Source organism: Melozone crissalis, unplaced genomic scaffold (assembly GCF_028551555.1).
Source record: "Melozone crissalis strain CALT ecotype California unplaced genomic scaffold, PUWL_Pcris_2 ptg000063l_1, whole genome shotgun sequence".
Lineage (NCBI taxonomy): Eukaryota > Metazoa > Chordata > Aves > Passeriformes > Passerellidae > Melozone > Melozone crissalis.
The window spans coordinates 11302322-11318230 of record NW_026535841.1 but is presented as its reverse complement, the minus strand read 5'-3'; the positions used below and the strand labels follow the sequence as shown (position 1 = coordinate 11318230).

General features: G+C 53.9%; 1 protein-coding gene across 2 annotated transcripts; it reads left to right on the top strand.

Annotated features, from left to right (window-relative positions):
* The first annotated feature begins 62 nt into the window (after window positions 1-62).
* Window positions 63-10844, top strand: MVK (mevalonate kinase). Of its 2 annotated transcripts, none has more exons than XM_054288709.1 (10): window positions 63-148; window positions 234-381; window positions 1132-1279; window positions 2281-2436; window positions 4133-4236; window positions 5053-5098; window positions 5919-6009; window positions 6402-6518; window positions 8958-9111; window positions 9409-10844. In XM_054288709.1, exons 1-10 carry the CDS (start codon window positions 71-73, stop codon window positions 9558-9560), a joined length of 1194 nt encoding a protein of 397 aa, XP_054144684.1. In that variant the 5' UTR covers window positions 63-70; the 3' UTR covers window positions 9561-10844. The 2 variants fall into 2 exon arrangements, with proteins under 2 accessions (XP_054144684.1, XP_054144685.1); XM_054288710.1 differs by having other exon boundaries at window positions 9365-10844.
* The last annotated feature ends 5065 nt before the right edge of the window (window positions 10845-15909 follow it).

Genomic DNA, 15909 nt, shown 5'->3' with positions numbered 1-15909 from the left:
GCAGGGAGGCGGGGCAGGGCGCGGCCCCGATTGGTGTGTGGGGCTGTCAGTCGGCGCCGGCCGTGAAGCGATGTGGACGCGGGAGCTGGCGGTGTCGGCGCCGGGCAAGGTGATCCTGCACGGGGAGCACGCCGTGGTGCTGGGCAAGGTGAGGGCACGGCGGGGAAACCAGGGCTGCCCGGTTCGGTAACCGGGGCTGCCCGGCCCCGCTGACCCCTGCTCTCCGCCCGCAGGTGGCCCTGGCCGTGGCGCTGGACCTGCGGACGTTTCTCCGCCTGCGGCCCGGCGCTGAGGGCCGGCTGAGCGTCTCCCTGCCCAGCGTCGGCGTCCGGAGGAGCTGGGACACCCCCGACCTCCGGGCCCTGCGGGAGCGGATCGCAGGCAAGAGCCGGGGGAAGGAAGGAGGAGCTGCCCCGGGGGCACTGAGGGGCTCTCGGGACCGTTCGGTGCCTGTCACACCCCGGTGACCGTGCTGGGACCCCCTCCATGGGGTGGCTCTGCAGGGACCCCCATGAGGTGACTCTGCAGGGACCCCCGTGGGGTTTTTTGTCCCCCTGCAGTGTTTCGACGCCTTGCTGTCTCTGACCCCGCTCCCTGACCTGTCCCTGCCCCTCTCAATTATTTACATTCCCCTTGTGGCCCCGCTGATGCTCAGGTGTCCGTGCGTGGCCCTGTCCCCTCCTGGTTTGGGTTCCAGGGACTTGTTCTGGTGCTGTTGTGGCTCCAGCCAGCCTGGATCTGTTTTCCTGCCCGTCTGTCCCACACCAGCCCTCACAGGAATTTCTGCAGCACCTTGCACTGGCTGGAGCCCCAGGATATCCCAGTTCCAAAATCCACGTCCTTTAATGAAGAGTTTGTGACTTGCCATGTTTTCTATAGTGGTTATGGCTGGATGCAGTGGCAGGTGTAGGCAGGGAGACATTTGGAAATATGGAGTATGGAAACCCTGGGATTTCAGAGTGCCCAGTGGAGATTTTTCTTTTATTTCATGGAAGATCCTCAGGTAGAACCTGAAATTGGCCCCAGCTGTTTCTGCCTGCTATAACAGAAGGTTTTGTTATAAATACTGCTCTCAGTGTAACAATTCCCTGGTTTTTAAGTGTTTAAACTCTCCCCTGCTTGCTTCCATAGCTGATGGTGATGAGTCCAAGTCTCCCAGTGTAGAACAGCTGGATGCACTGAGGGAGTTTGCTGGAATTGCTGCTGGGGCCTCAGCTCCAGACAGTCTTGCCACTCTTGCCTTCCTGTATATGTGCCTGGCTATTTCTGCTAAGTATGGGTAAGGCTCTGCTCCTGCCCCAAAATTTTGGTGCTGGGTGGGTGCTTCAGGCAGGTGAGCTGGGAGTATCAGCTCTCACTTAGTTCTGAGGGCTGAAAGCAGAGCAGTTCATGCCACAGTCACAACACAGACACTCTTCCCTCCAGCAGGCAGCTCCTGTCATCCTGGCTTAGGCTGGCAAAACAGAAATCAACTGTGAATTTATTGTCTGAACTAAGTCTGATCTCTTTATGGGCTGAATCTGCCTAAAACTGAAAATGTGGGGCTGTTCGAGTTCCCAGCCTTGCCCAGCACCATCAGTGATCTCTGTGTGACTGGATGGGTGCTCAGGGCAGTGCCAGAAACCAAAGCAGAGCCCAACTTCTATCTTCTCATCCAAGAAATCCAAGGATAAAGAGCTGGGATGTGCAGCTGGTTGTGGTTTCCCTCCAGTCTCAGGGTGGCACTGTGGCTGTCAGCAGCCCTAGAAAGCTCCTGGGCTTGATTTTGGGGTCTGTAACACAACCCAGGTGTGTTCAGTGGAGCAGAGGGATGTGGATGTGTCCATGTTCCATCTTCCCCACCAGCCTCTTGCTCCAGAGGGATGTGGCTGTGCAATTACAGATTTGGGATATTTACATTTTATTCAGAAATATATTTACAACAACCTCTGAAGGGGCTCTTTATGCTGCTGCTCAGGTATTTACTTACCAAGAGCCCCTTCTAGCAGCCTGACAAGCTGTGCCAATCATGGATCCAGCTCAGGAGGGCTTTATTCCATCACAAGTGCTTGCCCAGGCTGCTCCATTCAGGAGTGATCCCTCCTGCAGCCCCAGTGTGTCAGATGCCTGTGCTGATTTGCCAGTTCTCACCCACCTTTCCCTGTGATCAATCCTGACTGGCTTCTTTGCCTTTTTGATGTTGTCTGGGGGTGGAATTCAGGGTGCTGGTGCCAGTCCCTGTGTCTGGGGGTGGAATTCAGAGTCCCTGTGCCAGTCCCTGTGTGTGTGTCTGTTTCCCAGGGATGTTCCCAGCGTGGATATCGTGGTGTGCTCGGAGCTGCCCACGGGAGCAGGGCTGGGATCCAGTGCTGCCTATGCTGTGTGCCTGGCTGCAGCCCTGCTCATGCTGTGTGGAGCCATCTCCTGCCCGCTGCAGGAGGGAGAATCCACAGCCAGGTAAGGAGTTCCAGCCTGGCATGCACAGCTTTGTGCCCCACCTTTCCTTTTGCCTGCACGGGTTCTGGCACTGCCACCTCTGCTGGTCTGTCTTGGCTGTCACCACAAGTGACAGACTTTGTAAATCTCCCCCTGTTTCTCTTGTTTAGGGTCAGAAAAACATACCTAAAAAGGGGGGGAAAAGCCTTATTTTTTCAGTCTAATAAAGCACACTGAAATTTTTCAACCTCAGTTTCCTCTGGCTCTGAACATCTTCCAGGTTTTGCTTTGAGTCCTCGAGGATCCTTTCTGGGTTTCTTTAGCATTTCCCATGGATTCTTTTCTGCATGTGCTACCCTGATCTCCTGCCTCTCTTTCCCTTCTGTCAGTACCTGATGAAAGAGAGTTTCTTTCCTGCTGCCCTTGGAGCTCCCCTTTGGAAGCTTGGAGTGCTGTGCCCCTGTGAGAGGGAGCTCCGTTTGAAGCTGTTCAAAATCAAAGCTGGAGGGGCAGAACCTCTGTTGTGTGGGGCTGAGAGTGAGACAGCAAGGAGGGTGGTTCTGTGTTCTGACCCAGAAACAGGTTCTTGTTGGGAGCACTTGAGCAAATCTCCCAAATTTGGGAGATAAAAAGGCAGCTCCAAGTGTTACAGCAAGGATGTCTTCATTCCCTGCTCACCCTCCGTGGCTTCAGCATGGATCCAGCATAATTCCTGCCTTCCAGCTGCTGTGCAGAGAGCTGGGGGTGTCAGACTTCAGAAGGGTTTTGCTTCCAATGGCAAGAAAAGAACAGCAGGATAGAAAGGCTCCTGTGTCGGGAGGAATTGCAGCCTCTCAAAGAGGATTAGGAACAAGTGGTTTACTCCTGTTCCTGAGGCTGCTGCTGTGAGCTGTTTGCTGAGTGCTCCCAGATTAAATCCTGGCAGGTGGAATGCAAGGTGTGTGGACATGGATAAGGACATTCAGCCAAGGCCCAGGGAAGCAGGAGTGAAGGGGAAGAGTTTCTGGATAGCAGGTGGCTCTTGGAATTTCTGCCTTGCCTTGTAAAACACTGTGAGGCTTTCTCAAAATCTGGATTTATGCCTCTGCCCCAGCATGGAATACCTGTTGAATGGACTTGTGGTGTGCAGGGAGGGTCAGAGGTGTGGTTTTGTGCTCAGACTGAGAGCAGGATTAGATGGGAAACTGGGAATTCCTCCTTGTGAGGATGGTGAGGCCCTGGCACAGGCTGTCCAGAAAAGCTGTGGCTGTCCCATCCCTGGAAGTGCCCAAGGCCAGGTTGGATGGGGCTTGGAGCAACCTGGGACAGTGAAAGGTGTCCCTGCCCACCAGGGCCTCACCACCCTCACAGGGAAGAATTTTTTCCTGGTATCCAATCTAAACCTGTCAATCTCTGTCGACTTAAAGCCATTTCCCCTTGTCCTGTCATTCCAGGTCCTTGTGAATAGTCTCTGTCCATCTTTCTTGTAGCTCCTTCAGGCACTGGAATGAGGTGACCCCAAAGCTTCTCCTCTCCTGAACAATCCCAGCTCCCTCAGCCTTTCCACAGTGTGTGTGCTAACACTCCCTGTGTGGTGAGGTGGGGATGAGTCTGGACTTGAATTCCAGACTAAATCTGATCTACACCAGGCCAAAGCTGGGATCTTCCCCCTGAGCCTGATCCCTCCCTCTCCACTGGTTTGGAGTGGTTTGCTTGGAGTTATTTCCTTGCCTTCCAGGTGGACAGAAGAAGAGCTGACCCTGATTAACAGCTGGGCCTTCCGAGGGGAGCAGGTGATCCATGGCAATCCATCGGGTGTGGACAATGCTGTTGGCACCTGGGGTAGGTGTTTTTGCTGCTTCTCAGGCAGAAACTCCCAAATTCAGCTCCCTGCTCTGGCCTGAGCACAGAGAATCCTTCCCCTGTCTCAGTCTGCCCCATCTGGGAGCTGGGCCTGGAGCCAGCTGGAATGTTGGGAATGGGCTGCAGGAGCACCAGAGCTCTGTCCCCCCCAGGCAGGTGCCACAGGGCAGAGACCTTGCTGCAAATAACTGATATTGAAACATTCTGCAGTGAACAAAGAAACCTAATCCTGTCCCAGGGATAATGCAGGGGAAAATGCAGTTGGACAGCTGTCATTTAGTTTCAATTAGCAGAGACTTCCCAGTGTTTTGAAAGTGTCCTTGGAGACTGTTAATAATCTTTCTAATGAGACCTAATCACAGTGGCTCTGTGAGGGTAGGAGCCAAGTGAGACATTCCTTGTGGACAATGAAATTCCATGCTGCAGGATGGCTGCTGACACCAGTGCACACCACTTCACTCCATGGAATCCCATGTGCTTGGCTCTGCTGGGTTCTGTTTTCTCAGCAAAGGCTTCATGCTGGCCAAACTCTTTGCCTTTTCAAAAATTATTTGATGTGATCCTGGAGGAGAGGAGAGCAAAGGGAAAGGCCTTGGGTTGAGCATGTCCAGCCAGACCCTCTCATTAAGGCAGCAGGGTGAGGCAGGGCCGTGCTGCTGGAGAGCATGGTTCATTTAGCTGGTGTTTCTTGCAATTACTGTCACAGGCTCTGGGTGAGGTTCTGAAGATGAAAAACCTTCAGTGTTATCTCTCAGCTCGCTCTCTGCTGAGACAATAACATGTATTTTACTTTAGGTGGAGCCCTGAGATACCAAGCAGGAAAAATCACACCGTTAAAGAGGTAATATTGGAGTTTAAAAATAACCCTCACACACGGTGGGTGGAACGTGTCACAGAGGCTCTGGGTGGGTGTTGGAGGGTATGAGGATGATGGGAGGTGGCTGGAGCGTGGGAAGGGCTCTGCAGCCCCATTTTGGGCGTGGGCAGCCTCAGTTGTTGGGGTGGATGGGGACAATAAAACGTTTGGTCATTATCTGACATTAGACGAACACAGCACAAAGGATCAATATTAATTTCATGGCATTATGGGCAGCAGGAATGGATCTGCTCCTGGCAGCAAATGACATTGTGGGGAGGGGGAACTTTGTGCTTACCTGGTGGTGGGAAAAGCCATTGGCAGAGAGAAATCTGGGTCCTGAGTGTTCCCTCTGCCTCCTGTCAGAGAAGTATAATCTGACTCCATTAAAATCTTTCACAGTGCATGAAATTGCTCTATTAGCAGTTAATGGCCACTGCTGGCTACTCTTGTAGAGAGTATTTCAAAGGAGAAAATTTGCTTGAAAAACATGGATTTTAGTAAATACATTACAGTCCTATTTATAGCTCTAGTACAGTTGTTCCTTGTATCCAGGACGAACAAGCCTGAGCCCAGCCAGCACTGCAACACCTGCTGAAGTTTTTATAAAATGAATGGGACTCCTGATCTTGGGTTCCTGCTCAAAGAGGCCTTTTGAGGCAGAATAAGCTGCAGCCTTGGGGAGTGTGAAGGAAAGAGGCCAGGAGATATTCCCTGCCCAGGGCAGGGGGTTGGAATGAGATGAACTTTAAGGTCCATTCTAATCCAAAGCACTCTGGGATTCTCTGTCTCCTGTTGCTTCCAGGGTGCCCACACTGAGGATCTTGCTGACCAACACCAAAGTCCCTCGGAGCACCAAGATCCTGGTGGCTGGTGTAAAGGAGAAGATCCTGAAGGTGCAGGTGGTTGTGGGATGGAGATGTGGAGGATAACCTTTGGGAGATAACCCTGGACTGCAGGTCCCACAGGATCTTTTGGGACATCTCTCCTGCAGCCACTGTATTCCTATCTCCCAGCTGCTTGGGAATGGGGTTTCAGCTCATCCCTTCCCTTCCTCCAGTTTCACAGGAGTTAAAATCACCAATTTGCAACCATGAAAAGAGCAGTTCCTTCCTCTGGCCTGTTTCCTTCTCTTCCTCCCTTTTCTGCAGCCAGGAGCAGGTTACCATCACCCTGCTCTGGGAATGAGTGAGGAATTGCCCAGCTCAAAGAGACTGGGACCAGTTTCCTCCCAGTGGTTTTGGAAGAGCAAAGCAGGCACCTGACATCCCTCCTTCCCCCTTTCCAGTTCCCTGCCATAATGAACCCAGTGCTGGACTCCATCGATGCCATTTCTCAGGAGTGCCAAAGTGTTCTGGAAGCCATGCCTGCAAATCCATCAGCAGAGCATTACCCTGTGCTGGAGGTAAGGGGCTTGCTTGCCAGTATTTTTAGCCACTGTTACTGTTGAACATCAAAATGTCATTTAAAGAACATTAGGTCTGGGAAAAAAAACTGATAGCAGGAAATGTTCAGTTCTAAGTGAAACCATGGTCTGGGTGTGCTGCTTTTAATGCCCTTCCTGGAGCCAGGAGACAGAAGCTGCTGCTGGTGCCTCTTCCCAGCTGTGTGCAGGGCTGGGGCTCTGGGGACCTGTGGCTCTGGAGGGTTTGTTTCTCTTACACTGAGTGCCACAGCTCTGGCAGTCACTGCCTGTGAATCAACAGCTCTGTCACTGCCAGGGCTGGGCTGAGCAGAGCCCAGAGCCACTGGTTTGTGATGGACTGACTGGTTCCCAGCCAGCTCCTGGTGCTCCAGGCTCATCCTGGCTCCAGAGAGCCACAGACAGAGCTGTGCCCAGAGCTGACCTGACATTGATGCACGAGATGCACACAAAGATCTGTTTGTCTTGGCTTTGCTCAAAGAGCAGAGGCTGGGGAGGGGGAGGAACAGGCTTCCAAGTGGAAGAAATGCTGAGGGTGCTGTAATGCTGCTCCACAGCCCCTGGGGGAGGGATGTGTGTCTGTGTCCCAGCTGAGGCAAACCTGGCCTGGCCCTGGGAGCCAGCCTGGACACTCAGGAACCATTTGGTACCAGTCCTTGTTGGCATCTGGATGCTTCCCTTGGCTCTCAGGAGGATCTCTGCTTGTCCTTGCTCTTGCTCTGGGTTGTTCCCATGGCAGAGTCCTGCTCCCTTGGCACCTGGGTGGGATTCTGGCCCCTTCACGGTGGGCTGAGCTGCCATCAGCTGAGGGAGGTCTGTTCACAGCACAGCTTCACACAGCTCATCTTAATTCCACATCCTCAGGCTGTCAGAAGTGTCAGGGGACAGGGAAGAGAGGGGATAATTTGAGTTGTGCTTTGAGCTCCTCACATGGAAAATGCCAGAGCATCCTTGTGTCCCACACCTGGGCAGCAGCACTGCGGTGAGCAGGTTCCTGTCTTGAGTCTTGTTGTTTTGTCTTGTGCTTGAGGAGCCCAGAGAGGCCCAGCTGATGAGATGCAGCACACAGATATATAAATACATCTTTTGGGCTGTTTCTGAGATGTGCAGCTCTGGCCAGAACCATGGAACTAGTCTAGTGTGTCATAAGCTGTCATCGGATTCCTGGCAGATTTTGGATCCGGAGATGACAGGTGTCTTGGATCATCACAGCCACTGCTGTGCCCTCACTCAGGCATATAAAGAGGCCTCTGGATGGATGGATGTGTGTCCTGCCCAGCCTGGAGAGGGTGGTGGCTCAGCTCTGCCTGCCACCCACTCCTTGCTCTTCCCAAACACTGGGCAGGAATGCTCTCTCTGGAGGGGGAGAGGGATTCTTTCTGCAGTGTCCCCTCCTGTGTGGGGTTGGCAGGATTCCTGGGTGGAGCTGAGGGAGGGGGATGTGGCTGACCCCTGCCCTGTGCTCCCTGTGCACAGAGCCCCTCCTGGCTCTCAGGGAGCTGCAGGCAGGGAACAGCTCAGTGCTGCTTGCTGGGGGAGGGCTGGGAGGGCCCTGTGGTGCTCAGGGAGCTGCTGTCTGCCCCTGGCCCTGCTCCAGACTTGCTTCAATCACAGACCAAGCCCTTCCCTCTGCTCCTGAATTCCTCACCTGTCCTGCTGGGAGGGGAGAAGCTGTAACTTCCATTTCTGTGTGGTGCTATCCATCCCATTGGGACCTTGCTGCTGGGGCAGCTTTCTCCAGGAGTAGCAGCTCTGGCTGGCTGGGAAGCGTGGCAGGGATGCTCCCACAGCCCTGCCAGGAGGGTGGGCTCACTCAGTGCTGCTCCCAGAGGGAAGGACCCTCTCGACCCCACTTGAGCTGGGTGCCAGATTCCCAGCGTGGTGCTGCTCCTTGGCTCCCTGCCCGTGAGGAGGCAGAGGTGCAGCACAGAGCAAGCAAAGGGATGTCCCTCTGTCCCTCTCCAGCGACGCCTCAGCCGTGTCAGAAGTCCCTGGATTTGGCTTTGCTGGATGGATTGCAGGGCAGGGCAGGGTGACAGCCAGGAATGAGAGCTGCTGGCTCAGTGCCCTTCCCACGGCCAGCGAGGGGCCTTGCACAGCCTCCTGCCCAGCACTCAGTGACAGGGCAGAGGAGAGGCAGTCAGGGGGCATTGGAGAGCTCTGGGAAAAATTCCTGCTGGCAGCTTGCAGTGATCAGGATTTTCTTGGAAGATGCAGGAGCTGTGGTACCCCTGTCACTGTGCAAGTTGTCATGGGGGACAGGGACACATGAGCAGCTCAGAGCTCAGACTCTGGCCTGACCTTGCTCCTTGGTGCTGGTGGCCAAATTTCTGCAGAAATGGGGTGGCTGGGAAGGCAGGGCTGCCTCTGCTCTGAAGTTTCTCTATGTGTGCTCATCTCCTCTCTTTGTGTTGCTTTCAGGAATTCTTTGACATAAACCAACACCACTTAAATGTGCTCGGCGTGGGCCACCCCTCCCTGGACAGGCTGTGCCAGGTGACAGCGTCCCACAGCCTGCACAGCAAACTGACAGGGGCTGGTGGGGGTGGCTGTGGCATCACCCTGCTGCCACCAGGTCAGTACAGCCCCTGGGGCATCTTCCTCTTCCTCACAGCTCTGGTGGAGGGCAGGTCTGCGAGCAGAGGAATCACAGCCAGCCCTGCTCTGGCTCTGGAGGGATGGGTGGGATGTGTCCCAGCACTGCCTGGCACTGTGGCTTGCAGTGTGTGATTCAGAGTGTTCATTTATGTGTGTCAGCCCCGGAGGGCGCTGGCCCTGTGCCAGGGGCTGTGTTTGGAGGAGCCATGGCCCTTTCCCTGTCCCTGCAGTGGCCGAGCTGACTCGCTGGCTGCTCTTGCCTTGCTCTTGGCAGACACCTCCCCTCTGGCCGTGGAAGCAGCCAAGCAGGACTTGTGTGCCTGTGGATTTGAATGCTGGGAGACCAAGATTGGAGCCCCCGGGGTGACCCTGCACTGCTGCTCCTCCCTGAGTGCCCAAGTGCTGCACGCGCTCGCCCAGAGCTGAGCTGCTGCCCTGGCAGCCCTGAGCTCCTGGCACCACCTCCTCGGAGCTCTGTGTGCCCACATGCCTGGAAACTTCTTTCCCCTCTCCTGTGTGGCTGAGGGCCTCCAGATATGGGTATGGAACCAATTTGAGGCCTGGTGTTCACTGGGATTTGGGGCTGCAATGGGGACCTGGGAGCTCCCACCCAGCGGTGTTTGACCAAGGCTCTCAAAAATCCTGGTTTGAATTTCCTTCCTCAACTGCTGTGCTGATCCCAAGGGGCAGGAGGATAGGGGCTTGGCTGGATTCCAGGGTGGATAATGACACTTTGCTGCTTCAGATGCATGTGGTGTCTCTCCCCTCATCCCTGCTGTCCTGTGGGAGCTGGCAGGGAGGGATGTGCATGGTGCTTTGACTTTTTTGGGCGAAGAGCATCTTTGGCAGCTCAGGGCTTGATGCTCAGGTCTCTGTTTCTTCTGGACTACATTCCCAGTGAAGAGGAAACCTTTAATAAAGCTCTTCCCTGCTATTAATTAAGTGTTGGATAATTAATATGCAAGATAAAGCACAATTCTAGTGAAATTACTGATTTCCACTCCTTTCCATAATCTCTGCCTGGGCTGATAAGCAGAGTCCTGTAGTCAGGCTCTGGTTTTTATTCACATGTGCAAGGTCTGGCTCAAACAGCACCTACAAGGAGGGCAGCTCCAGGCCAAGGGCAGGCTTAAAATTCCTCCTTGTAAAAGCTGTTTTCTCACACTTCACTCTTGAACCAGCACGTCCCTGACCCTGCCTGGTGTTGGGTTTACTTTGGTGTAATTAAGTAGGTGAAAGAAACCCAAACCACGTCCTCAAAAGCTCACCATAAGTTGCAGTTGACAAACTCTAAAACCTAAATGCATTTAGACTTATTACACAAATGTAAATGCATTTTTAACTCCTGAAATTTTAATGAGCTGTGCCGCAGAATGAAGGGGAAGTGGCTGAGGCCAGAATCTCTGGGAGTCATGAGCTGACTCTGAGGGACTGTGGTTTCTGCTGTACCTGCCAAGGGGGTTTTATCATCACTCTGTTTGTCTGGGGTGGGTTTTTTAAGTGGGTTTTTAAGTGTAGCTGTGTTCAAGGATCACTTCACTCAAAGCTGAGTAATGAATTGGCAGAGGTGGGGAATTTGCCTTCCATTTCCAGCCCAGGGATAAAAAAAATCAAGTGTGAGAAGCTGAGATGTTCTAGCTCTAAACCCCTAGCATCATGGTGACCAGCTTTAGTTCCCTGATCCCATGTAAAACTGTCTCTGGTTTTAATAAATCCATGGATTTTTTTATGTGCAAAGTGTTCTTTGATAATTATGCTGGATACAAAAGGAAAAAAGCACCTTACACTGCTTCAGGAAAGCAGGTCTCAGATGCTGCCTTTCTACATGTCTAATTACAATTCCAATTTGCATCTGAGAGCTGCTTTACACTAATCACAAGTCAGAAAGGCTGATAAATAATTTACCATTTTCTAATACAGTGTAATCAATGTGAGGATCTGGGAGCGTGTTGACTTTAACCACTTACATGTGTCGACTTTGTGATGTTGGCACAAAGAGATGCCAGATCCAGCACGGGGAACTTCCCTTCAAAGCAGCATGTCTGGGGCTGAGCCTTGTTGGCTCTGAGGGCTGGGGACCAGAACTGAGGGGAAATTCACAGAATCCCAGCATCATTCAGCTTGGGAAAGCTTTCCAAGTCCAACCTGTGTTTGATCCTCACTTTCCCACCCAGTCCAGAGCACTGAGTGTCACATCCAGGCATTCCTTGGATGCCTCCAGGGATGGGGAATCCAAACCTCCCCAAAAGGGACCTCCCTTTCCATGAGGAAATTCCTCCTGATGTCCGGCCTGAGTGCTCATCCTGCTCTGCTCTGTGGCAGAGTGGAAGTGGTGACATTCCGGGGCAGGGAGGGTGGTGGCAGTGTCATGGCAGGAGGGTGACCCATACAGGGGTCTGTGGGAAGGCTCCAGGGTGACACAGGCACTGCTGGGATCTGCCTTCCCTGTGCCACAGGGACCAGATCTGCCGAAGTCAGCAGCTGGAGCCGGTCCCAGTCTGGAGTGAGCACAGATTTCGCATCCATCTGCGAGCACGGGATGCCCATTCCGTCCTTTCCAAACTCCTCCTTCACCAGCTCCATCAAACGCTCGGCAGGGACACTGCTACACCCAGAGGGACAACCCGAGGGGTGGCTGGGATGTTCCCGACCCCGCTTCCGCACGGGAATCACCCCTGCACTCAGAGTTCCAACCTCCTGCTGCAAATCCTGAGCCCTGGGACACTCAAAACCACCCCTGCCCCTCCTCACCCAGGGCAGGAGCAGCTGCTGCCATGGGACTGATGCCCCATGGGGACACAGAGAGGGGCAGAAGGAGGCACAGCTCTGTCTCTTGTGTGTTTTGCTGCTTTGGAAGCAGAACTGAAGCCTGTGGAGCGTGTTCTTCCCACGGATCAGCCCCTCCTCGCAGGCACCCCGCGGGACGGATGTGCAGCAGGGCAGCGATTGCTGCTGAAGGATTAGCCTGGTAATTTGGCTAATTTTTCTTGAGCTTCATTTTTCACATTACGAGCTCTGCAGCAAGACTAACGAGCCTGGCTTTGCCTCTAATAGCCAGCACAGGGACGGGGAGGGGAGGCTGTGCTCCAGCCTAAAGGAGGGATTGAGGAATTGCAGAGGTGAGAGCTGGGGGTCACCGGTGTTTGGTGACAACAAAATGGAAAACACTTGGAATAAAAATACGTTTTTAAATCGTCCTTGTCCTTCACAGCCAGTGCCTGGGGCAGCATCGCTGCCGGGGTGTCTCCCCCTATCCCTGGGGAATGTCCTGGTGCCCCGAGGGGCTCCTGTCCCCCCCCTGAGCCGGACCCCGCTCCCCGCCCGGCCCTGGCAGGCACAGATGGTATTATTGTTTGTTTGCACTCGGTGTCAGCAGTGCCTTCTTTCTGCTCCGCTGAGTAGATGCTGAGGAGGCAGTGACATTATTGGAGATCACGGAGAGAGCAGGAACAGGGTCAGGGAGAGAGAGAGGAAATGTCAGCGCGCACTCAGGCGGGGCTGGGGGGCTGCTCACACCCGCGGGGCTCCCGCTGCTCCAGGGGTCCCTCCTGGCGACAGGAGGTGGCACTGGGACCCCCTGCATGTCCTCAGACACACTTGGAAGGTTTGGGAGGTCCCCTGGGACGAGTTGGGACCCCCCCCAGAGCCATTTTAAGGGCGATTTGTGCCTCTGACACCTCCCTTGTCCCCTCTGCTTCCCATCCTCACGGATTTTGGAGCTCCCCCATTCCCAGAGCTCGTGGGGAGCCCGTCCCCCCTGTTCCCCCCCATCCCTCTCCCCTCCCAGCACGCTGAAGGTTTTGAAAGTTAAGTATTACCGTCTGCTTTGTTGTTGCCTAACTACGACAGACAAATTGAGAACTAGTTGTCAAAATGTCAGTGCACAACAAATCAACATTCAAAATGAGTCTCAGCGCTATGTGGTGTATAATTAAAAAAAAATCCTTTTTAGAAATTTCAGCAAGCGTTGGCTCTGCTTTATATTTGTCTGTGTGATTAATAAAGGCAGCTAATTTTCAGACTTTAAAAACAGCTAGAAAATAGCTCCTAATTACATATTAGGTTCCAAGCGGCCCCCGCTGAGCGAGGCTGGTATTGGTGGGCCAGAGAATTTGGCAGGGGCTTAATTACATTCTGAGCATCATCTAATTTTAGTTAAATGTAATGTAATCAGCAGCAGATGTCTGAAATAAAATATGAATTATGAATATGATGAAATTTCATTCTTGAATAAAAAAGTAATTTGCTATTTAGTTCATTAAAGTCGCAGAGGTTTATTAGGGAGCAGGTACACGGTGTGGCTGGGTTCTATTAAAATGATATTTCAGAGGGAGAAGGAAATTGCATTAAAGGTGCTAAAATATTCTGCCAGGATGCTGTGCCGGGTGGGAACGAACGTTTACAAAAATAACGGAGCCCTGGGCCGGTGCCAGCCCCGGCTCCGGAGCTTCCGTTTACGCGAGGTGACGTCCCACGTCCTGGGGGGACCCGGGATGGGCTCTGCGCCCCCTCTGGGTGTCCAGCTGGGCTCTCCTTGCTGGTGGGCTCTGTTATTTCACACAATCCCAGCATCATTCAGTTTGGGAAGGACCTCCAAGAGCATCGAGTCCAAGCTGTGCCCGATCCCCACTTTGTCACCAGCATGGAGCACTGAGTGCCACATCCAGGCCTTCTTTGGACACTTCCCCAGGGATGGGGACTCCAAACTTCCCTGGGCAGCCCCTGCTAAGGCCTGACCACCTTTTCCATGAGGAAATTCCTCCTGATGTCCTCCTGACTCTCCCCTGGCACAGCTTGAGGCCATGGGGACAAGGCATCCTGGAACACACTGAGCTGGGATCCGTGTGCCTGGGAAACGAAGCCTCAATTCTACCATCAACTCCAGGACTGTGGTGGATCCTCCTGGGACACCATCTCCTGGACATTCTCCCTGCAACATCCTCTGCAGTTTCAGCTCTGAAGTCGAAATTGCTTTTCTCTATCCCTCAGTGGCCCGGGCTGACAGATAAGCATCTCCTGGCGAGGAGGAAGCACGGTGTGTTCATTATTTCCTTGTATTACAGATCCTGTCATTTTAATCCCTCCTCGATGCTGGTCACCAGCTTTGAGCCCTGCCCATTTCCAGGGTGCTCTCCAAGAAAACCCCGTGGCCGATTCATCCTGCATGGCAGGAAATCCCAGGACACATCCAGGCAGCTCTGGCGATGCTCTGGCATGGTCCTGGTGCTGGCGCCGTGGCACAGCCAGGCTGCTGCTCACCGGCGTGGGTTCACCGTCCTCCCTCTTCTATTCATCAAGGGCATGACAGCTAAAATTCATTTGAAGATGAAGAAAGTGCCGGCTAATCCTTTCTGGGAGACAGTGATAGACTGGCGGCTCGGGAAGAATTGCACAGCAGTAATGAAATTAGGCTAAAACTGCTGGCGGATAGCAGATAATTGCCCTTGTCTGTCACGAGGAATAACATCTCCCAAATCCAACACAATGATTGTTAAAGTTGCAGGAATTTATTTTATTTATTTTATGGACTCGGGATTGGCTTTCTGAAGGTCTTTCCCAGGAAAATAAAGGAGAGGGAGCTGCGCGCTCGCCTCCCGCCTTCCCCGGGTGCTTCCGCCGCGGCGGCAGCTGAGCAGCTCGTTAGCCCTGACGAAGCAGCATCACCACGATGACAAGGACACCCTGCTGGGGCCACTCCGGGGAGCAGGAGCTGAACAAGCCGGCACAAGCTGCTTGGAGGAGCTGCTGGAAGAGCCAGTCCATCCCCAGCTCCCGCTGCCCTGGAGGAATCCATCCACCAACACCGCGTGCCTGCCTGGTGCTGGGACAGCTCGGTGCCACGGTGGCCACACAAGTCCTGGGGCAGCTTCTGATACCATGGTGGCCACGCAAGTCCTGGGGCAGGTCCCAGTGCCACAATGGCCACACAAGTCCCGGTGCAGTGTCCAGGCTGACCAGCAGCCGTTTGTTTTGTAATTGATGGGGCGGTGGCGGCCCGGCGCGGGTGAGTGACTGCGCCGGCTGGCGACGGCGATGTTTTATCCGCCGGGGCTGGCACGGGTAATTTACTGTGCTCGGCAATAACATATTTCACTTCCCGTCTCCCAGATGAAGATTACTTGTGTTTGAAAGTGCCTGAACACACACTCAATTCTGCTTAAACGCTCGCAGCCAGCCGAGCGCGGCTGGGCCCCGTGCTGGAGTGGCACAGGGACGAGGATGGGGACAAGAATGGGGACAAGGATGGAGCACGGCCCCTGCTCCCTCTGGAGCCACTCACAGCTCTGGGGAAAACCCCCTGCAGCGCCCGGCTCAGCGGCTGGAAATATTCCATCCACCTTCCCTGACATTTCGTCTGGCCGGGCGAGGAGCTCCGTGGCATTTCCGAGAGGGGCTGGGGAAAGGTCAGGGGGTGGAAAAGGTTGGCAGGGTCGGTGCTCCTGCCTCATCCTGAGGCTGCTCCTGACCCCCCTGGACAACTGCAGCACCAGCACTGCATGAGCTGGATATCCCTGCCAGTGCTGGGATATCCCTTCCAGTGCTGGGATATCCATTCCAGTGCTGGGATATCCCTTCCAGTGCTGGGATATCCATTCCAGTGCTGGGATATCCCTTCCAGTGCCTGAGATATCCCTTCTAGTGCTGGGTTATCCCTTCCAGTGCTGAGATATCCCTTCTAGTGCTGGGATATCCATTCCAGTGCTGGGATATCCCTTCCAGTGCTGGGAATGCCACGTGCTGTTCTGGTATACCTGAGCCAGCTGAGAGAGGAGTC